Source organism: Caretta caretta, chromosome 14, assembly GCF_965140235.1.
Source record: "Caretta caretta isolate rCarCar2 chromosome 14, rCarCar1.hap1, whole genome shotgun sequence".
In the NCBI taxonomy this organism is placed as follows: Eukaryota; Metazoa; Chordata; order Testudines; family Cheloniidae; genus Caretta; species Caretta caretta.
The window spans coordinates 17,957,790-17,981,406 of NC_134219.1; the positions used below are offsets into that span (position 1 = coordinate 17,957,790).

Here is a 23,617-nt window from a genome sequence, read left to right on the forward strand (position 1 = left end):
CTCAACCAAATTTGGCATCATCTCTGGAATGTTGAGTGATGACATAACGGGAGGAGAATGTGTGCACCTATGACCAAGTTGCTGCTTTACAAATGTCCTGAATAGGGATCTGCGCTAAGAATGCTGCTGAGAATGCTTGCGACCTTATGGAATGAGCAGTCAGGTTAGCTGGCGGCAAAACACCTGCCTGATCGTAACAAGTGCAAATATATGAAGTAATCCAAGATGAAGATGTCCGTGAAGAGACTAGAGACCTGTCATCCTGTCCATTACAGCTACAAACTGTTGGGTGGACAGAAGAGTTTAGTTCTTTCTACGTAGAAAGCTAGAGCCCATCTAACATCCAATAAGTGAAGATGTTACTCATTCCTATTTGCATGAGGCTTCCGGTAGAAAACAGGAAGGAATTTTGCTTGATTGCTCTGAAATTGCGAAACCACTTTCGGGAGGAAACTGGGGTGAGGCTGTAAATACACCATATCTTTAAAGGTTTCAGAGTAACAGCCGTGTTAGTCTGTATTCGCAAAAAGAAAAGGAGTACTTGTGGCACCTTAGAGACTAACCAATTTATTTGAGCATGAGCTTTCGTGAGCTACAGCTCACTTCATCAGATGTGAAGCTTATTCATCAGAAGCTCATGCTCAAATAAATTGGTTAGTCTCTAAGGTGCCACAAGTACTCCTTTTCTTTTTGCATATCTTTAAAGAAGACTGTATACAGAGCCCTCCGATATGAGGGCATGGAGTTCTGAGACCCTTCTGGCCGAACTGATGGCCACTAAGAAAACCACCTTCCAGGAGAGGAATAATAGGGAGCATGTTGCTAAAGGTTCAAACGAGGGTCCCATAAGCTTTGATAAGACCAAATTCAGGTCTCAAGAAGGAACAGGCTCTCTTACTTGAGGATATAACATTTCTAGGCCTTTGTGGAATCTGACAAACATTTCATTTGAAAAAACAGACCAGTTATCTACTCAAAGGGGGAAAGCTGATATTGCTGCCAGGTGAACCTTGACAGAGGAGATTGCTAAACCTTGCTGTTTCAGGTGCAATAAATATTCAAGTATGTTTTGTATGGATGAATGCATGGGCAAGACTCTACATTGGGATGCACAGAGAACTGCTTCCACTTTGAGAGGTAAGTAGCCCTGGTGGAGTGCTTTCTACTGCCTAGTAGAATATGACAAATTTGCTCTGAGCAAGCTTGCTCTCTGGAATTTAGCCATGGAGCTTCCAGGCCATTAGATGAAGGGAGCTCATTTTGGCTGGACTGTGGTCCTGGGAAATCAGGTCTTTGTGCAACAGAAGTGGGATAGTAGTCACCACTGAGAGACCTAGCAGAGTGGAGAACCAGTGTTAGTGGGCTCATGCTGGGGCTAACAGAATAAGCTTGCCGCGATCCCGCTTGATCTTTAGCGGCGCTCTGTGCACAAGAGGGATAGGTGGAAAAGCATAGTACAGGTGTCCCTTCCATGGTAGTAGGAAGGCGTCCATGATGGAACCCAGACTATAGCCTTGTAGGGAGCAGAACTGGTGACACTTTCTGTTGAACCTGCTTGCAAATAAGTCTATTTGGGGAGTCCCACACTGTTGGAAAATGTCTCTGTCCACATCTGGGCAAGAAGACCTCTTGTGGCAACTGGAGAAAGACCTGCTGAGGCAGTCTGACAGCTTATTCTGCACTTCTGGAAGGTACGAGGCCTCAAGGTTGATTGAGTGGGTTATGCAAAACTCCCATAGTTGTATTGCTTCCCGACAATGGAGGGAAGAGTGAGTTCCTCCTTGCCTGTTGAGATAAAACATGACTGCAGTGTTGTATGTGAGAACAAACAAGTTTCTGCCCTTTATGTGGGGCAGAAAAACCTGACAGGCAAGGCAAACTGCTCTGAGTTCCCTGACGTTGATGTGCTGTGAAGGTTCCACCAGCGACCAAAGGCCCTGAGTTCCGAGGGGCCCCAGATGAGCTCCCCACCCTAGAGCTGATGTATCCAAGACCAGAGTCTCTGATGGTTAAGGACATATAAAGGGAATACCCACACAAATCATGAGAGGATCTAACCACCAATTTAGAGAGATGAGAACCTAACGAGCTATCGTAAGTACAGCATCCAGATGGAGAGGGCTTGGTAAGTACACTGAGGCCAGTCAAGCCTGGAGGAGGCTGAGGTGCAGTCTTGTGTGTTGTACCATGTATGTGCATAAGGCCACGTGACCCAGGAGCCTCATACAGTTTCAGGCTGTTGTGATAGGATTAGATTTGAGGTGTGCTATCAAGGATCTGATTAATTGGAAACAAATCTCTGTTTGACTCTACTGTCCTGGCCTGACTAGAGTCAAACACCACTCCAATTAACTCTATCCTCTGCACTGGAGCGAGGACAGACTTTTCTGCATTTATCAGAAGGCCTAGGACTTTGAACGTCGATTGGGTAAGTCGAATGTTGGACACTATCTGAGCCCTGGACTGGCCCTTGACTAACCAGTCATCCAGGAAAGGGTAGACCTGTACCCTTAACCTTCTCAAGAAAAGTGGCATTACTACCATACATTTTGTAAACACCTGAGGAGCTGCAAACAAGCCAAACGGGACAACTGTGAATTGATAGTGTGCATGGTTCACCACAAATCTGAGGAGTCTTCTGTGTCCCTGGTATATTGCCACATGACAATAAGCATCTCTTAAGTAGAGAGCAGTATATCAGTCTCCGGAATCCAAGGAGGGGATAATGGATGCCCTGGTGACCATGCAGAACTTTATTTTCTTGAGATAGTTGTTGAGTTGATGCAGGTCAAAAATGTATCTGGGACCTTCCTGGGCTTTCGGGATTAGGAACTAATGGGGAGGAGAACCCCTTCCCTCTTAAATTCTGTAGAACTTCTTCCATGCTCCCACCCAAAGGGAAGATTGAATCTCCTGGACCAGAAGGTCTTCGTGAGAGGGGTCCCTGAAGAGGGAGAAGGGTGGATGGGAAGGGGGTATAAACTGTAGGATATGTCCCATTTCCACCGTGCTCAACACCCAACAGTCTGCGGTAGTACAGGACCAAGCATTGAGAAAGTGGGAAAGGTGGTTTGTAAATAAAGGAGAAACAGGGTCTGGCATCACAGAAACTGGTATGGCGTCCTTCAGCATACCATCAAAATGCCTGCTTAGAACCCCCTGGATGACTGAGTGGGGTAGGCATTGATGTTGAGGTAGGATGGGGTGGTTGTCTATGACTAAACCCCGTAGCTCTCTTCCTCTGCAGGTCCTGATGGGGAGCTGGGGCAGATTATCAAAGGGGCCGTTGGGGCCTACAGTGCTTCCTTGAAGGAGTTAGGGTGTATAACCCAAAGGACTTAGCGTGGCTCTTGAGTCTTTTAGCCCATGAAACTTTGCAACCCCGAACAGTCTGTTGGACCTCATGCGGGAACCCTGATGACTGTAGCCATGAACTCCTGCGCATAGCAACTGCTGAAGCAATGGACCTGGCAGCTGAGTCAGCAGTATTTAGCACCACTTCTCAAGAGGCCCTTGCCACTGATTTCCCCTCCTCCGCTACTGAAGAGAACTCTTATCTACCTCTTGTGGGAACAAGTCTTTGAATTTTTGCATGGAGTCCCACATGTTAAAATCATGCCTGTCCAGCAGCGCCTGCTGATTTGCAATTCTGTTGCAGCCCCCAAGTAGAAAAAAATGTCCTACTAAACAAATCTAATTTCTTTGAGCCCTTTGATTTTGGGGTTATCCCCTGATGACCTTGTCTTTTTCTCTTGTTGGCAGTGGACACCATCAGGGATCCTGAGGGATGGATGTAAAGGAACTCATAATCTAGGGCGGGAACAAAGTATTTATGTTTAGCCCTTTTTGAAGTGGGGGAAGGGATGCAGGGGTCTGCCACAAAATCTTAACAGGATCCATAATACCCTTATTGAGAGGCAGGGCTACTTTTGAAGGGCCTGCAGCAGCTAAAATCTCAACTAGACTGGGGGAGGACTCTTTTACTACCTCCATCTGTATGCCCAGATTTAAGGCCACCCTCTTTAACAACTCTTTGTGAGCCTTATAGTCATCCAATGGAGGTGAGGTGCTCTCTCCTGAGACTGTCTCATTAGGGAAGGAGGAATAGGAGGCCAGCAGTGGCTGCGGATGCTCTTTCTGCATCACAGGATCCCGTTGAGCCAGCTTTTTTAGATCAGTACTGGGCTCAGTATTGGGGTCCAGACCAGGTGCTGCCAGGTGGGACAATTCTGCCTGTCTTTCTGAGGCCACTGAATAGCAGTGCTTGAAATATGCCCTGCAAACTGGGGGGAACTGCCAGGGGTTCCAAAAGGGCCCCATGACTGATTTAAGTCCCCAGTGACTGCCTGACCATGCACTCAGTAGTACTCCTGCGCCCTGGTCCATGGAAGTGTGGAAATGCCTGAAGGAGTAGCAAGAATGTCTCCTCAAATGGCAGAAGTAGGACCCAACCCCTGACTCAGAAAAGTATGAGTCTGTCTGGTGACCAAAGGGGGTGCCATGAAGGAGAGGTCTGCACTGTGGCAAGCACAGCCGGCTTCCCTTCTGACCTTACTGAAAGGTGCAGTACCGCAAGTTGAAAGGACCCTGCAGGATCACTCCTGTCTGCTAGCACCGATAATGCCAACGCCTGTACTGCTGGCAATACCGTTACTGACAGTGAGAGAAGGTCCCTGGCAGAGGCAAACACCTCTGATGTGGTCGGTACCGATAGCATTGGTAGCACATGGTGGCACAGATGTAGAAGGCTCTCTTGGTGCTGGACTCCACAGTGCCTGTACAGGTGCTAGAATCAACAGCGCCAACTTCTGCAGTACCAAGACAGAGGAGCGCTTTGGCTCTGATCGCACTCTATTCTGATCTCCATGTCTGGCAGTCTTGGGTGCCGGGGATTGCTCCCTCTTGGCTGGCTGTTTCTTATGCCTTTGTCTAGGCAGTGGGGATGGTGATCAGTGCTGGGACTCTGTATGGTAGGAGGAGCACTCTTTATGGACGCCGAGGCACCTAGTGCTAACTCTGACTGGCCTGGCTCAGATGGAAATCTCAATGCTGCCTCCATGAGCAAAATCTTCAGCCTGGCCTCCTAATCCTTTTCTGTATGCGATTTAAAGTCCCTGAAGATCTGGCAATGGTCCCCAGTGTGAGCTTCTCCCAGGTACTTCAGGTTGCTCAGGGTCATAGCTTTGTTACAGGAAGCGCAGGGCTTAAAGCCTGGTAACTGAAGCATCCCCTGGCACTGGGGATCACACAAAATCTCCACAAAAACACTACAACTAACCAATTCACTAAATTTATTAAATTTCACTAAATTCACAAGCTAAATTCACTAAAAATACCTACAACTAACTGTGTAAAAAAGAATAGAAGACCACAGAGAGCTTGTGGATGCAAGTAAAGCTGTTCCAGCGACCATCACGGCACATGGCAGCCGAGGGCACTTGAGCAGCCCCAACAGGTATCAGTGAGGGAAAAATTTCTGGTTACCGTGCTTGGGGTGTGCACACACAGGACAACACACAGGTGAAGAAGAATCTGTTACCAAAATGCATCATATTGATAGACAATGAAAGTCACCTGATTTGAAAAGGTCCAATATTACCTCTGCTGAGGGCGTGACTCTGAAAAGAGAAAAGGAGGACTTGTGGCACCTTAGAGACTAACCAATTTATTTGAGCATAAGCTTTCGTGAGCTACAGCTCACTTCATCGGATGCATTCAGTGGAAAATACAGGGGGGAGATTTATATACACAGAGAATAAGAAACAATGGGTGTTTCCATACACATTGTAAAGGAAATTGTCTGTCTGTATCTGTACGAGTTTTTTCATGAAGTTGATACATTTCCACTCCATACGGATAAATTCAGTGCCTTGCATAATGGCAGGTTTCAGAGTAGCAGCCGTGTTAGTCTGTATCCGCAAAAAGAAAAGGAGTACTTGTGGTACAAGTGGTACAAGTACTCCTTTTCTTTTTGCGGATACAGACTAACAAGGTTGCTACTCTGAAATCTGAAAAGAGAGTTCACCAACCTTTTCATTTCGAGGTTCACTTTGGAAAAGTTCCTCTTTCTCATGGCTAACTTTCCTCCTCCCAACAGTCCAATCCCATCACTACTTGGCTTTTAAAATCCATTCTGTGAAGCACCAGGCCACTGGAGGTAATGGACCACATTTTGAGAAGACAATGGTGTGGAGTGCACAAGTATAGATCCGTGATATCTAGTAGGGTTTGGATTCCATAAAATGGATCAAAAGGTAGTGTTAGAATTATAATAGTGGCAAAGGCCACCATGCATCAGTGCTTATCTACCCAAGAGATACAAGCCTTCCCTTCCTCTGTGTTGGTTTAGTGATGTTCTGTAATTGTGTCTCCATGACTTGAAATTGCCCTAGGCAGTAATGTGTTTCTGAAATGTTCAAAAATCCTTCAGAAATTATTCTGAAACTAAGTGTCTCGAGATAGAGTACATCCTGACTTCCATCCAGGCAATTATTTGATCCTTGAGTCATTGGCTAGACTAGACTGACAGGTAATGAAAACTTAAAGGAAAGTTCAAGGAGAGGACATCTCTGAGAATCTCTCACATGTAGCTTTATCTTGGCCTGCCCAGGACATACAGTTTGATGCAGTGCCATAATCATAAAGGAGCAGTGCTTGAACCCAATGGGATTTTTTCCATCTGTCGCACCCTAACTGAGGAGCAAGAAATAAAAAATATTAAAGCAATCTACATATTTTACTTTTTTTTTGGTCACATTTTTGTACCATAAAGAAAATAGTCAATGAACTAAAGCTGACAGAAGAAAACCAAATGATTTAGTTAAAAAGGGGGGATAAAAAGACACTTAAATGACGCAGAATGGGCTCATCCATGGTCAACCAGTCCAAAACTAATTGTTTAAGACTTGGACACATCCTTTTAGTTTGGTTACTATGTTTCCTTCCAGCTCCTCCATGCTTGTCTGCCTCATTCTCTTGTGAGGTCTTTCCTTTTACTCTGGAATCTCTCTCAAAGCATGATGTGATGGGGTGAGAGCTACACAGCAATACTTACCTTGGAACAATGACACATTTTGAACGCTGTTGAATACCTTTCATTTGCATTGTTACTAATACTTCCATAACAGTATGAGTTGTCAAAGAACTTTCAGTATTTACTCTGTTCTCACATATAAACCTGCATAGTATGGCTGTCTAGTTTTAGGATGATAAAACATAATAGTCAATACAGCTGCTGACCCTAAGTATTACATAGGATACACTTGTGCTGAATCTGCCACTAAATAGAACTATTTGTAAATAGGCAGGATAAACAACTTGTACTGGGAGAAGTTCAATACTTAGGGGTCCAATTGTTCCTTCTGCAGGTTAATAAATGCTTTGACTTTATTGGGAGTTACTTGAAGCCTGTGGGGAGCGGGGAAGAGAACTGGGCCTCCCAATAAGGGAAGCCAGTCGTGAGATCACAGATGTGCAGGGAAAAGGTTGAAGGAGCATGTGGTAGTTGAAATCATATGAGGGAATGAATACCCAGTTGTTTTTTTCTGCTCCAGCAGGATCTGAAGAGGTATATTTATATGTTCAGCCTTTTGTATTGTTAGCCAAACTAGGTCACCTGTTGCAAAGATATAAACAAAAGAGGCTGTTCCTAACTGAAGAAGTCAGTCTATAACTTTCTAGTGGTCTATTTTGGTTCTAATACAATTATCTGATATGGATTGTGAAGGGTGGCAGAATAGCCAGAAAAGTGCTGAGGACTGCAGTTGGGTTAGAAATGGGGGAGGCACAGTTTTGAAGATTAACAAGTCTATGTGGAAAATGAACATTCAAATGAATGACCCAGTTAATTTCAATGCGAGTTTCTGTTGCATGTATCAGGGTAAGCCAGCTAGGGAGGTGAATGGGTTACCTATAGAAACTAGGCAGCACCTGTTGCTAGTTTAATGCCAGCCCATCTCTACAAATAATATTTAGTGAAAAGCAAAGGACTCTTCCAGCCTATTATGCTTTATAACATTTTAATAACCCTGAAACCATGACTGCACTGGAAGCATGTTTCATCAGTGAAAATTTACAAGCAAATTATTTCCAATGCATTCGACAGTAAAAATTAACACTGGGGGCACATAGAAGATAAAATGTCATATGAAACTTTTTCATTAGGGAGAAGGGCGGGGGAGGAGAAGAGAAGATAAATGGGAAACTTTACTGTGTTTGCATGGACTCAATCTGCCATTAGAGAATGTAGTCTGGCAACCTGCAGCAAGCAATATTTAACCTGAGAATGGGTGGAAAGTTAAACAAAGCCACCCACACCCCACTAGAACGTGGGCACGTCAGCAGAGCTTCCCCTCTCCAGAAAACTAGAGAAGACCCTCCCCCCGAAAAAGTGGAGTGAATGTTGGAGGAGCCCCTTGCAAGTTCCAAAAGCGAACAACAGCTTGTCTCTCCCACAAAGCTTTCCGTTGGTAAGTTACTGCCATTCATGCAAGATGCAATGATCTAGGTAAAACAGTCTGAGGGGACCCCTAAAATGGTCCTGGATAGTCTTATGCACAGAGTTTCCTCCAAGGAAATGAATCTCATGTTTCCAGACGTTTCATGGAGTTGCCAGGTTGGGTTTTTTTGCACGGAGGGTAGGTGGAGGCGGTAGGGCAGGCATCCATACAGTTACATATTAAGTTTGTTTGATATAAATATATTGATGCCTATTTTTCAGAACCCGCACCTCCATGGAAGCTGAGAAAATAACTGTGAAGAGATTGTACATTCAGCAGCAACACAGTGATACAATTAGTACAGCTGTCGTTTTACATGTCAATTCTAACAGACATTTAGCAGTTCATATACAATATGAGAAGGTCCTTACAGGTCATCTTGACCGTCCTTGCTCTGGTTATCACACCATAGCTGTCCACAGCCCAAAAACTAGAGGATTCCAATTCTATTTCCAGACTCTCTCAACTCCAATGATACTTAACATACACAAATGTTTGTATACAATTTTTTGTAATTAAAATGCTCCTTCACATACACAACCATACACTGATTTATCAAGGATGAAAATTGTGGAGCAGAAATAGCAAAAGAAAAAAGGGGAAAAAACCCCTGCTCTGACGGCACCACCCACAAATTAGACTGGACAAATGACTATAAGGAAGTTTACAGTGCTGCTGTAGCAGTGCTGGTCACAGGATATTAGAGACAAGGTGGGTGAGGTAATATCGTTTATTGGACCAACTTCTACTGGTGAGAGGAGACAAGCTTTTGAGCTCTGTGTAAGCTAGAAAGCTTGTCTCTCTCCCCAACAGAAGCTGGTCTAATTAAAGATATTATCTCACCCACCTTATCTCTCTAAGAAGAAGTTTGACAGTTTTAGACTGCTTACAGTTTCAGACTGCTTGTTCTGGATTTAGAAGACAACACTCTCATTGCATGGCTCCCTATGTAAGATAACTGCAACATGTACATGAAAGCAATAGCCCCTAATGCATTTCCATGTAAAAGTCAACAGTGGTTTTATATGAACTAAGAAATGTCTTATGTCACTGAATGCATTAAATAGCTATGAATGTGGCATACTGAAAATGAAAAAAAAAAAATCACAAGCACTACAATCAAATTTTGGCCAAAAGCCAAATTTGTTTCTTGCTTTGACAGGATGTATTCTAATTTCTGAAAGTAGTTCTACTTTATAAAAAGACATCTCTGCTAGCCTAAAGGAAGCTGACAAACACCTGGCTCTGTAAGAGACTCCGAAGTCTAAACAAATGAAGGCTGAGAACATCTGATGTTGAACTCTTCTTCATGAAAGACAGCGAAAGAAGAAAGGCACAGCTCTCTTCCCAGAGGTGCATTGCAAATATCATCTTGAACAGAAACTAAAAGAAGGGTGGGACCGCCCTTCTTTGGGCATGGGAAACAGAGAACCAAACACAATGTTTATACCTCTGTATTTATGTAATTTTTGTTACCATGTTTATGAGCAAGATAGACAGATCTAGCTATCTTAGGTATTTACACAGTAAAAATCACCCCAATATCTAGAATTGATCATTTGTGATAATATTGTCATATGCTAAGACTAGTCAGAAAACTCACTAAGAGCTGCTTCTATTCCATTAAGGAGACTTCTTTCTAAATGAAGATGTATTACTTACGGAATCACTGGCCATTGTGCCAAGGACAGAATTTTAGGAAGCTGGGCCAGTGAAATACACTGCCATCAGAACCCTTCCAGTATTCAAAATCTCTCAGATGCCCTGAACTACCTTTATGAAAATATTGCAATTTTAAAAAAAAATCTTAAAGGGCAGGTAGTAGAGTGGGTTGTACACCTTTTACCTCTGGAGACCTGGAACCAGATCCTCAGCTGGTATAAATCATAGCTTCACTGACTTCAATGGAATTATGACGATTTACACCAGCTGAGGATCTGGCTCTTGGTTTCAAAACCTCGTTGGTACAAACATGAAAATAATTGGGTGGCCTCATCATAATCGTTTATAGCAGAGATACTTGGGGTCCCATTACCTCTGCTTCTACTCTCATTTTCAGAAGCACTAAAACAATTCATCCACAATATTTTAAAAGGAAAACAAAAGCATGGATAAATAAAATAACAGAAGCAGAAACAAAATTAATTCTAACAAAAATGTGGTAACTTCTTTTTTATACACCACATGTTCCTAATGTGATTTGGTAAAAGACTATGAGAGTGTAGTCATCAATTAGCATACCTTTAAAGGACGAGACTTTAATAATGGAAGTAATTTGCCTGGTTGCACATTTAAGTCTTCATTAATATTGAAAGGGTTAAACTTCCTCCATGAAATAAACTGACATTTAACAATATCCTTTAGTATCCCCTGTATTAAAGAAAAATACACATTTATTTGAACAGCCAAGAAAAAACTGCAATTTATTAAGTTTCAAAGAATCTTCGTACTCTCGAAAGCAACTTTCGGTGCATGTTCTTTAACAATCACATTCTATGAGGAGAAATAACATTAAAAGCCACAATTTTTTTTTTTTTAAAATCTCAGAGTTACAGACATCTTTAATTCCAAATGAAAGACAAAAAAAAAAAAAAAAGCTTAACAGAAATTTTAAACTTCCATCGCCAATTTTAAAATATCAGGAGTTTTTCTACAACTCAATGCTAAACTTCAGCATGGAAAATTTTATGTACTGTATGGAAACACGCACATACACACATACATATTTTATGTGTGTGTATATATATAAAATATATATGTAGATTGCGTGTAATGGCAATGAGATGCAATTACTCTGAGGAAAGGTTATTCAGCTAAATACACTACTAAAACTTGAGAAAAAAACAAGTCTTGAACCCAGTTTGTGCATAGTTCATGATCCTCTATAAAACCAGCTTTTGTTGATTTGCAAACTTGCAGGACCCTTTTTATCTGATAAAACCATTAAAAAGCTAATCTTCCAAAAAAATAAAAATAAAAAAATGTAATGCACAAGTTTCCTGATCCAAGCAGGCAGGGAGCACAATGTTCATATAATTTTTTAAAACATACTTGAAGGGTATGTTATTCCATTGTCTTTCTTCCTTTCAAAACAATCAAAAACATTGATCATTTTTTAAAACATAAAGCAATTTTTTTAATATATAAAGCACTCTTCAAACATCTATTTCTTTTGAGTCCATTATTTGGTAAATATGTAACTGCTACACATTAGATTAGGTATTTTCTTCTGTCTTTTTATTTTTTTTTATTTTGTTTTTTTAATAATATCTTCAGTGCTAGGAGTTGGGTTTAAAAATACATGAAATGGTGTGGAGTTGCTCCTCGGGAAACCCGGCTTTCCTGAGACATCTTCCACCATGTGCAAGATAGTGATCACAAAGTTTTCGCCACTTTGACGAAGAAGAGGAAAACAACAACAAAAAATAGTACACAGCAATGGCCAAAGAAAAGGATAATACAACAACACTGTTCAATCCCAGAGCTCTGAAGTAGCATATCTTCATTCTGAAAATAGGTTTCTTTACGATGGAAGTCTTTTTTTTTTTTTCCTTTCTTTTTTTTTTTTAATTCCTTTTTTATTTTAAAGTTTGAAGGAGAAAAAAAAACGGTCTGTAAACAGGTGGGAGCCAAAACTCCTGACTCCTCCAAAAGCAGTCAAAACTATGTCCAAGTGCTTGTTTGTGTTCCTGCTTGCAGGGGAACTATCCACTCTTTACAAATATCTATGGCCACAGTTCAACAAGAGTATTTTTTTTTAAACTTTATATTCCGAATGGAAAATGGTGCAATACTCCGGTAATAATTTTCTTGCATTAGTCCACAATAAAAAGCCGCTAAAGGTAGATATACATATTATTCTCCAGAGATACACACTGTAATTTTTAAAACGCAATAAGAGTCCTTGAGTAAACATTTACACATGAATTGTCGCCGGCCCCTCCTATCAATTTTTTTTTTTTTTTTTTAAACATATAGGATTAGCTACAAGAAGGGCTGCGGACACTCAGTGCAAAGTTAGAAGCTAATAACAATTAAACGTTTGACCAATGAGCAAATAAAAAGCATATATACTGATAAGAGAAAAAAAATCACACATTTGTTAAATCACACACGGGCGCGTGTACACGCACACACATACAAGCTCACTCACACACATACATCTGTTCCAACACAAACACATTGTATGAACTTTAAAAAAATTCCTAGAGCCTGTTTTGTGTGTATTGATGCCAACCTGGAAGTGTAATAATTAGAAAGTGTTCACATTTTGTTATTGGCCTGCTGGATTCAAGTATTTGCATGTTTGATATGTGTTTTTTTTTTGTTTGTTTTTTTAACTTTTTATATTTTGGGGGGATTTTAAAAAAATGACATGAAAAAGTAATGAAACAAGGGTAATGTGCATAGGCAGATCCATGGGAGATGTGGACACAGATACCCCACCCCCACCCTCCAATTCAACCTGTACAGTCAATAGTTACCATTCAGATTCATTACTTTTCTGTACCAAAGATGAATATCACACTCCACTCTCTTCTGATTATTGGGTCCGCCTCTGGTAATGTGCATAATAGTCACAGGCTCATTTAAAATAGGCTTTCATTTTCTCCCTCCCCCCAAAGTTGACAAAATAACCCTTTCCAGCCCAAATTCTGAAAAGTGCCCTTCATGATAGACCTATTCTAAGCAGCTTTTATACCTTGTTTTTAAAAACACCATACAAACGTAAAAAGACATAAAATAATAAGCCATGAAAAAAATAAAACCTGTCATTAGCATGTGACACTGACCAAATGTAGCCCATACTGTTTCATTAACAGTTCACAAGGACTTCTGCAGAGTTTCATATTAGATATTGGACAGAGGTACTAAAAAGGGCTGCCAGTCTGATCTGTTAAAGCTGGATTCTTCGTGAAGCCCTGGACTGGAAAGGGTTACATTTTTTTCCTTTAGTGCTGATGATTGTTATTTCCACTTTGTTTCTCTCTTTCCTAGATGGACTCCCCACTGAGAAGATCACCTGGGAGCAGAGTATTCAAAGGTGTTGGGCTGCCAATAACCCTGCCATCATCGGTGCTGGGGGGCCCCCAAAGGCTGCTTGAGTACTGAGGGACCCCACCCCAGAGCAAATCGCTGCTCCCTTTGCCAGCCAGGCAGGGAGTATTCCAGTGGCCTGCATCATTCCGCACCAATCCATGAGAGCTGCTCGTGGAGCCCATACGAGTCTGATTGGTTCCAGTGTTGGACTGCCAACTGGAGGTGGGTGGCAGTGGCTGGCCTTGTGCTAAGAAACGGTTTACTTCTTCTTCACCAGCAAACTCGGCCAAGATGGTAGTGTTTCCCAAAACACACCTAACAACAACAACACAACACAGTGAAACACAGGGATACAACTGACACTATTTTTACAAGTATCAGAGCCTGCTTATATAGTATCAAATGTGAGTAGGCATTGTTATTCCTAATTTACAAGTTGGGAACATGAGGAAGAGAGGTTAAGTGAGTTGCTCCAGGTCACACATTGAGAACTGGTAGAGTTGGAACCTGGGTCTCCTGAATGCCAGTTCAGTGATTCATATTTTCTAAAAACAATTGCATGTAAGCCATTATTTGAGTTTCAATTGTGAAATGATAGCTGAAGTCTTTTAGTATTATGTTACAATCTCGTTAACTTTTTGAAATCCCTTTTTAATTTACCATTATTGCCCTCCAAACAAATATGTTTTTGTATCTGCACACAATACATATAGCACAACCCAATATCCAACCTCTGTAAAGCAGAGGTCTGTCATGTCCTTAGCAGCATATGTACTAACATTATTTCCCCGCTAATCAAAATTCCTCCTTTATATGGATGGCTCTGAAACCTCGGAGAACACAGAGGATGTACTGTATACGCTTTTAAAATATACACTGATTTTTAAATCTACATTTTCAATTACAGCATAAACACTCCCTAAAGGATAGAATTCTTTCTAACTTAGTCCCACATCTAAACTGAAATAATTAAGTCAGGGCAATTTTTGACCTTATCTGTTCTGAATGCTGCCACACAGTCTTTAATTAAGGAAAGGTCAAAACTTTAAAAAGCAACACCACCATGCATATCATTATGCAAATATTTCTATATTACATACACTTTATTCTTTTATCTAATGAGGCTCATCATGGGAAGCTAGCTGCAACTTTGCATCTGGAGTGACTATTGCCCCGTAATTTTAAAGTATAGGGAAATATAGGAACTGCCATACTGGATCAGTCCAGTGTTACATCTAGCCCAGAATCTTGTCTCCAACAGTGGCCAGAATAAGATGCTTCAGAGAAGAGTGCTTTACGTTATTAATCCTTAGCAATTAGTGGTGGGCTTATGTCCTGAAACATTAGGATTTATATTCCTTATATTTCTAAATCTAATATAATTATGTCTCATCCCAGTAAATGCCAAATTCCTTTTTGACGGCTACTAAGATCTTGCCCTCAATGACAGTTTGTGGCAATGAGTTCCACAGGTTTTTTTTTCTTTTAGTAATGTAGTTTAAAAAGAACATCCTTTCATTAGTTTAAAGGTCTTTCAGTTTCACTGGCAGTCCCTTTGGGAAAAAGTAAATACCAGTGCATGAGTTACCTTCTCTACACCAATTCTTATTTTGATTACCTCTAGCATGTCCTCTTTTATTCATTTTTTCTGTGAATTGAACAGTCTTAGTCTTTTCTGTTTTGCATATGGAATTTTTTCCGTGCCTTTAATCATTTTTGTTGACTGTCTTTGGGTCCCTTCTATTTCCGTTGTATCTTTTTCGAGGTGGCGTGAGCAGAAATGAACACACTACTTATGGTGAACACCTACCATCGATTTCTATAATGGCACTTCATACATTACTTCTGAATGTATTTAGTCCACAAATACTTTTCTTTAGGCAGCTCTCCTACAATTTCTGCTAACAGATAATTTCCAAGACACCACCAAACAATTCAGCAGAGCAATTCAATGACATATCAAGCGAATGCTTAGGAGAACAGGTGCTGTACTAGATTCTACTTTACAGAAAAAAGGAAAAGAAGTGAAAAACCATACATATGCAGAGACTTCTGGGCCTTGGCTGCTTCTTCCTTGGAACTGTAGCGGACCACAGCATTCCCTTGAGTCAGGTTCAGGTGGAATGTAATTAGAGGGCCGTGTTGCAAACACAGTGTCCGCAGTGTAGAACCATCAATCTAATTGCAGAGGAAGAAAAAAGTTGACTTGTTTTTCTGTAGTTGTCCTTAGTATATTTGTTAATGGAAGAGGCTTTAAATGATAAAGGAAAAAATTTACATAGAGTGCAAATGTAGTTTCCTCCCACAAGATAAAAGAATGGAATTAGATGTGTCACTATTTTATTAGGAGGAGGTAATCTTTTCTTTTCAAGTTCTGTACAGTTCAGCACAAAGAACCAGCCAGTTATTTTAAATTAATATAAAAATATTTATCACTACATGCCTACCAAGGGTAGGTCGGGAATCCAGCTTATTCATAAATAGTTTATATTAATAAAGCTTGTTTTTCCAAGACATCTCCTGGTTTCTGATCCCACTGCTTTCAGTCTTATGCCTCTCCATGTAAATTATACTATGGAGAGGAGTAGAAGAATTGACAGACTGGGGAGAATAGCAGAAACCCCAGAAAAATTGGACTTTAAATCTTTGAATTTGCCCCCAAAACACCACTAACTTTTAAACAAATAAACGATGTACACTGGAATGACTAATTATACAGACTCAGAGTTCATATTTGATTCGCTCTTGCTTTTCACCTGCAGATCTAAAAGTGCTTTACAAAGGTAAGTGAATTGCCCAAGGTCACACAGCAGGCCAGTCGCAGAACTGGGAACAGAACCAGGGATTCCTGAGTTCCAATCCAGTGCACTATCCGGCCACAGTGGCTCCCATTAAAACCATTAAATCCACTATGTTGGCTTATCTCAACATATTACTGTTACTGCTACATAGATGATTATTATATACTCATTGCAGCTGACCAAAATTACGAGGTTGATAAGCATTCTTCCTACCATCTCTTAAGTATAGCATTGTTCTTTGCGTAGTCGGTAATATTATTCTGCTTACCTGGGGTGTGAGGTTACGTAGGACCAGCCAGCTGCTTGTTCTTCCTGAACTGTCAGTACTCCAGGCAGAACCTGTATCATAAATCCAGAAAGGGACTAATTTAATACCTTAGTGAGAGCACAATACAACAATCAAACTCATCAGGAATAAAGAATGTGCAAGATACAACACGCTAGCAATGCAACTGCTATTGTAAACATGCTCATAAGCAATCCAATAACCAATTTATCTCCATCCTCTTTTCCTTTCTTATTTGGAATGAAAGGAAGGAGCTCAATGATTAGAATGCTCCCAGTTGGCTCTGAAGGATCAGTGGGATTTCTCACAATCCTGCCATCGTATCTTTCATAATCGGCCACTGTGACACTATATTTGTGAAAGCTGATATTGCAACAAAACTTCCTTCAGGTTACACTGGAATTAGCCAGCGGGTAATACCTTAAAAGCAACAGAGATGACATTTTCTAGTGGCATTTGAAAAACTGCAGTACTTCTAAAGTCACTTTGGTAAAAATACTGAGGCTGTAGATGAAATCCTTGCACCAGCGCTCTGTAGCCATCGGGTGGGCTTTTCCCAAGAAAAAATGGACGTGACAGCCTTTGACAATTAGGGAGAACATTTAATTCCCAGCTTTTTGGGAAGATGATTGATAAAATAGTCAGGTATCAGTAGTGACATTTATTTCTGATGCAGATGCTTTTTGATAAACAAACACACGGAGTATATAGCTATTATATACACATTCCCCCTTTAATTTGTGTATAAACAAAATTATGACAGCCAAAGAAACAGATTGAACAGAAAAGAACGTATACCTTACTGTCTGGGGGCCCCGTTATAAAACTGATGGGATAATCAGGTCCTGGATGTTTTGCATCCCTGCTATAGAGATGTACAGTGCTTAATTTGTAATGAAAGAGGGGCTGGGGCTCAAGCAGTTTTTTACTTTCAAAACTTATGTGGCAACCCCAGAGGTGGCAGAGCTATGAACTGCCAAGCCTAGAGCTGCCGGGGCTCAGTCCTGGCAAGCCCTGGCACAAATTAAGCAGTGGATGTGTATTCTATGTAATAAATTCTACTGATTAATTAGCTAATACTGAAGTCTTGCAACAATTCACAGAAAAACACCTGCCACAAAACAAGAAAAAGGTCTCAAGATATTTAGAAAAAATGAGCAAAAGTATTATAAAGAAAGACCCCTGTTGTAGTGAAATTATTCCCCACTGATTGGAAACATGCCCTACTGACCCATATCTCTATTTTGAGAATGAGCCATCCTAAGTAACAGAAAATAAAACCTGCATTTCAACACAGGAGTTGATGCACTCTGTGTTTATTGAACCTCAAGTACCTGGAGCACAGTACTAGAGCAAAAGTACCATAGTACCATACTACTGTAACATGGAAAATAAAAGCAAACAGAGCATTGCAATATTATAAAATGTAGGAGTCAGAGGAATACCAGAGGAATAAGAGCTGGTCCAACCCAGTGGGCTGGCACCCCAGGTAGATGATGGCTTGGTGTTTGTTAAACCTGGAGGTGGTCTCGTAGGAGCAGTAGTGTTTCTGGGTACCTTCCATAGTTCATGGGATAGAGAGGCTTGTGTGTGAGAGATTGGGCCAGAGGACCATGTAGACTTGATGTCTGACAATTTACCTGCAACAGAGAAACAGAATTTATGTATTTTTGGTAAGTAAGCTAAAAAAAAATCTGAACAATCTGCAACTCCAGTAAGTGAAGAGGTGATCCTCAAGGCTGTTCATTAATTATAATCTGCTAGTATCTGACATTTGTTACTATTGTCCGCTTTCTATTGTAACTCCCAGCACTTCTCTTTCTGATAAAGGACAAAGAACCATAAAACAAGACTAGAGACTATGTCTGATTAGCTGAAATCAAAAATAAAATCATTACTGTATATGTTTTAAGTTATTTAGCCCAAATTATTAAAATAATGAAGTTTATACTTTCTGCACCCAAGAAGGAACAACCACTGCTATTTAAAATACAGAAATTAGCACACACGAGTTCTCATGGTTCAGTATTAAGCTGATTCCAGAAGAGGTAGAAAGGGCAAAATTTCCTATGCTGCTGAATAATCAAAGATAAATGCATCAGGTGTATGGATTCTTTTACAAGTTCCTCTTTGAAACACTAACAATCTTCACGAGAAAAGCCCTATACATCGCAATCTACCACTTCTTACAACTTTTTGTTGACCACTTTTTTGTTATGCTCTGAATCCTACCTTCATTTATATTAGTATCATACTTATTTTATTCCAATTTCTGTCAAACCAGAGTTTTATTAAACATACTATAATGACCTAAAATTATACATTTCAAAGACAAACATTAAAACAAAAAAAGGACAAGTTAGCATTTTGGTGTCAATAACACAAACAGGACCAACTCAAAATATAGACACTACCAAACAAAATGCACACTGTCAAATGATCACCTCTAAAACATTTCACCGTTAAGCTTCCACATATCTGCCTGTCTTTCATGCAGCTACACACATACCAAAGATATAGAGCCTGATTCTCCTGCTCTCATTAACGCCTATGTATATCAAGAGCAACTCCATTGATGTCAACGGAGTCAAACTGGTGTAAAGTCAGAGGCCAGTCAGGCCCTTATTTTTGTGCAAACTGCAGTGACAAAAAGGAAGTTGTTAATACTATTCAAGTAACTGACTGAGAAAAGAAATCTGAAAGTTTGATTTTTAGAACTAGTAGCAGCAGCTGGGCCTACAATTTAACATATAACGAATGTGCATTAATAAAAGTTAGATGTTGCTATGTTACTGATTCTTATGAGGTTCACATGCAGATAGGATGTAACAGCAAAAAAACAAACAAATAAAAAGGAAATATGCATGGCAGATAAAATTAAGAGATAAGCAAGCCATTAATTTACCCTCCTTCAAGGCCCCTTTGCTTTGTGGCAACGTTGACCTAAATGCTGCACTAAGGTCCCTGGATGTTCAAGCTTCACTTAAATTAAAATGAGGTTTTTAATTTACTAAATATGAACAGGAATAAAGCAAATTAGTAGAGTGGGTATTGTTATATTATATTTATTTTATACTGGCTGCACATTTCCAGCTTTCAGTACTCTGAAGATTTTGTTATTTTTTGAGACTGTCTGCAGACTCAGGCAGACAGGATTGCATCGCTTTGCATTTGGTTTGTGTTAGAAAGTTTTTAACTGCAGTGGAAAATATGAAGCCTTGATTATTGTGTTAGTACTTAAGTTTGGAAATTTTAAAAGTTTTTCTACAGCTTGCTGGACTCAAAGAAATCCTAACAATGCCGGGGCTAGAGCTTTATAGCAGATACTTAACTAAAGGGACAGGCAAAACTGAATTTACTGGCAATAGCTTTCAGATCAACCTTTCCTGGTAAGATCCAGCAATAGTGTTACCACTGAGTTCTCGCAGAGAACATTCTGCCTCGCAGTTGGAGCAAAAATAAACTTTGTTAAAAAAGTATGAATGCCAAAATAAAGTAGTAGCATCATGGTATGAAGTGGGCTGAATATGTATTTCATTAGCGCCCTTATCAGATATTCACAACTCCAGGCACGTGGTTAAAATGCTCACCACTGCAGAGCTGCCAGTGGGAGCAGCACAGTGCTCAAAAGATATGAAGTCTGCAGTAGTTATATTATAATAACCAGAGGAAAGCACTTTTTCAGGGCCTTTGCTCTTTGGGGATGGAGAGGGATGCTGAAAGTAGAAAGGCCATTTCTCGTACCTGCAATGCTAGGTGCGGATGCAATGCTGCTGAAAGAGCTACTGTAGCCGGAGGCACTAAGCGGCCAGGCACTCGATGAAGGCAGCGTGGCATTCTGAGATGATGTTGGGGATGACCCTGCAGAACCAGCAAAGAAGCAACTAAGAAAGATGGGCAAAATGGTATTTGCTGCAGAATAAGCAATTCTAACTACATCATGTGCAAATACAAACCAGGCAACCAGTTTCCTCTAACCATGAATGAATGTTATAGAAAGCATGATAAAGTGAAGCAGAATTCTTCAGTATAAAAGAAAAGAAAGCTGGCACCAGAGTGGCAAGTGTGTTGGTGCCCATGCAGAAGACACATTTTGGATTTCCTTTAAGACTATCTGACTCTTGGGACATCAGAGTTAAAGTGAGATCTGAAGGAGGGAAGCTATCTATCTGCATTTTATAACATGCTTGTCAGCCTATCTAAGCACCAGCAACTGTGGATGGATATGAATGTATATGTAAAACCAACCAAATATCCTTGATACCTAAAAACTGCTGAAGTAAGCACTTCTTCCCATGCCCTAATCCCCACAAATACCCTCAGGTATTTTGCAAATTTAGGTTTTGCAGCCGGTAAAATAAATATGTATATCATAACAATGTTCTAAAACTAGCTATATATCAAAAGAGCAATAGTAAGAAACAACTTGAAACCATCTTAAGTTGGCAAATCATTCTACATGTGTTCGACAAACTCACACAACTTAAATTAGGAGCTATCTTGTCATCAGGTTGCCTTATAGGAATGTTAAACATACATCCAAAACCTTCCTACTTGCTAACAAATATACGATGTACCAAAAGTAGGGACTGAAACAAAATACCTTCAGAACAGTCAGAACAAAGAATGGGAGGCTATGAACTGAAAGTATCCACTCTAGCAATCAACCACAATTAGCAGCATATTATGAGTGATTTTCATTATTCAAAACATATATACACATACTGTGTTACGTAATATATTAATTCAGAAAACACAAAATTGTTTCTCTTTACAAGATGATATGCTATACAAAAGCCTAATTCTGATGCACTGTTATTAGGAAATATTTTGTTTTGTATCTTAATTGATGATACAAGAGACTAATGATTTATACAGCACCCAGAAGACAGACACTTGCAACTTGACTTTAATGTCAGTTTGACTGAAACTGAATAAATACGTGGCACCAGTGGCTGCTGCACATCTAAACTCCTGCCATCAAACTGTTCCTAAGACAAAGTAGAATGGAAACTAAGAATACAGCCTATAGACAGATTGCTTATCAGTAACCGAGCTCTCACAGTATATTGTCAGTACATATTAACACTATCGGGACGCACATGCTCTCTTGCCATTGAGTCGGAACCCTCTCGAAAGCAGCTGGGGTTGCACAATGCTTCCATGCAGAATTGAACCTTCAAGACCTGAAGGCATGGAAGGGATCCTCAGCCATAACTGTCCCTCAGTTCCTTCTATGTATTCAGAATCTAAAATGAAGACATAGAAGAAGAATGGTGGTGGAAAGTGAGGATCTATGGTTACACTACAGTTACTGGTCAATTATCTTTCTTCTACCTGTTTTGTCAGTATAGCTCCCCAATTTTAGATGACTGAAGTACTGGTATAAACATAATACCCCCACCTTAAAAAAAAAAAAAAAAAAAAAAAAAGGAAGTGAGCATTAGCACCAGTTATAGCTCAAAAGAGCTGACAAATTAATTGGGGAAGTTTTCCAGAACACCTGGGAGCCCTGCTACTATTCTGAGTGAGCCTTAGGAAGCTCGGTCTCAGACATCACTGTAGGGAGGCAAGGTTTGCAAGGGAAGCAGCCCATCTATTATGGGTGAACTAGCTTGCTGGAAAGCAGGGGTAGCAGAACTAGTAAGGGGAGTGGGAGTTGGTGGGAGGTACAGAGGGAAGATTAAACACTGAGATAGAGGAAGGGTTCAGACAGCCATGTCAGCTTACCCTCCCAAGACAGGCAGCAGGCAAAAGTCCAGGGCATGGGGGGAATAAACAGCCACACTCCCCCAAACTATCACAGGTGCCATTATGGACAGGAAAAGGGGGAGATTAAAGGGAATTTCAGCTCATTTTCCTAGATGATACAAACAGTCTAGGGGACTCACTGATATGCATAGTTCCATCCAAATTGCAGCTTAACACCTGGGTGAAACTTAGAACAGGTTGTGGAACCACCTTATCTTTACAGAATGCTATGTATGAGGGATCTATCATTTGACTAATTCAACACTGTAACAACTTACCAAGGGTTGTGCTGGATTCTCCATCACTGGTAATTTTCAAATAAAGATTGGACCTCGACCTTTGACCTTGTAACAGTTGGATGGGTCTCAAACTCCCTTCCTGATGGCAGCAGAATGGACACCAAAAATCCCTGGGCCAGAGGCCTCAATTTCTAGGATACCTCAAACTGCCTAATGGTAATGGGAGACTGACATTTCAAAGAAGGTGGGGAAAAAATGGACAGGACAACCGTGAGTGTCATCTAATTCCTTACCTCCACTACAGCAACAGGGATTGAGTGTTAAACTGGCATTGAGAAGGTAGGCAAGAAGAGAACAAAAGTTGAACAAATTGCTTAGACTTCACCCTTCCAACCTTGCTGGGCACCAACACACACACCAACACAGAGGAATCCGTCAGTGCCAAGAAGCCTCAATGCCAAGGCCTCCGCTGGTGCTAACCTACTTTCAAAACAGACCCTTCCTTGGGGATTCCGAAATACCCAGAGGAATAGTCATGACTAAGGTTAAGATTTTGTCACGGGTATTTTTAGTAAAAGTCATAGACAGGTTGCAGGCAATAAACAAAAATGCTGGAGATGAGAGCCTAAGCCCCACTATTGTGTGTGTGTGGTGGGGGGCGCTCCAGTACCCACTGCCAGCAGTGGCTGAAGCTGAAGGGAAAATGTCACAGAGGTTTCTGAAAAGTTATGGAATCTGTGACTTCTGTGACAAATTCTTATATTTAGTCATGACTTTTCATTTTTATCTTCCTTCTTATATCAAGGAGTAAGAGGTTAAGGCCAAGCACAACACATTGCCCTTCCTCGAGTTTATTTGAACCTGAGGATTTCTAGGAGCCATGATTCAGAAATCTATTTGGTGCCAAAAATAGCCCCGATTCTAAATAGCTAGGCTTTTTAACTAAGAGCAGATTCAACCAGCAATGCTTTTCCAAGAACAGGGAATAAAGCTTGGAATCCG

At 40.6% G+C, this 23,617-nt stretch overlaps 1 protein-coding gene across 16 annotated transcripts in view; it reads right to left on the minus strand.

The window, feature by feature from the left end:
- Window positions 1-8,001: 8,001 nt before the first annotated feature.
- Window positions 8,002-23,617, minus strand: part of TNRC6C (trinucleotide repeat containing adaptor 6C) — a 584,248-nt gene continuing 568,632 nt past the window's right edge. For 11 of the 16 annotated variants that reach the window (XM_075119317.1, XM_048817810.2, XM_048817811.2 and 8 more), the window contains 6 exons: window positions 21,728-21,874; window positions 20,370-20,486; window positions 18,071-18,265; window positions 16,608-16,678; window positions 15,577-15,716; window positions 8,002-13,853 (listed from right to left, as the gene is read on the minus strand). In XM_075119317.1, the coding sequence (XP_074975418.1) occupies window positions 13,493-13,853; window positions 15,577-15,716; window positions 16,608-16,678; window positions 18,071-18,265; window positions 20,370-20,486; window positions 21,728-21,874 (1,031 nt within the window). In that variant the 3' untranslated portion in view covers window positions 8,002-13,492. The remainder of the gene's footprint in view (window positions 13,854-15,576; window positions 15,717-16,607; window positions 16,679-18,070; window positions 18,266-20,369; window positions 20,487-21,727; window positions 21,875-23,617) is intronic. The other 5 variants (XM_048817814.2, XM_048817815.2, XM_048817821.2 and 2 more) reach the window with 3 other exon arrangements.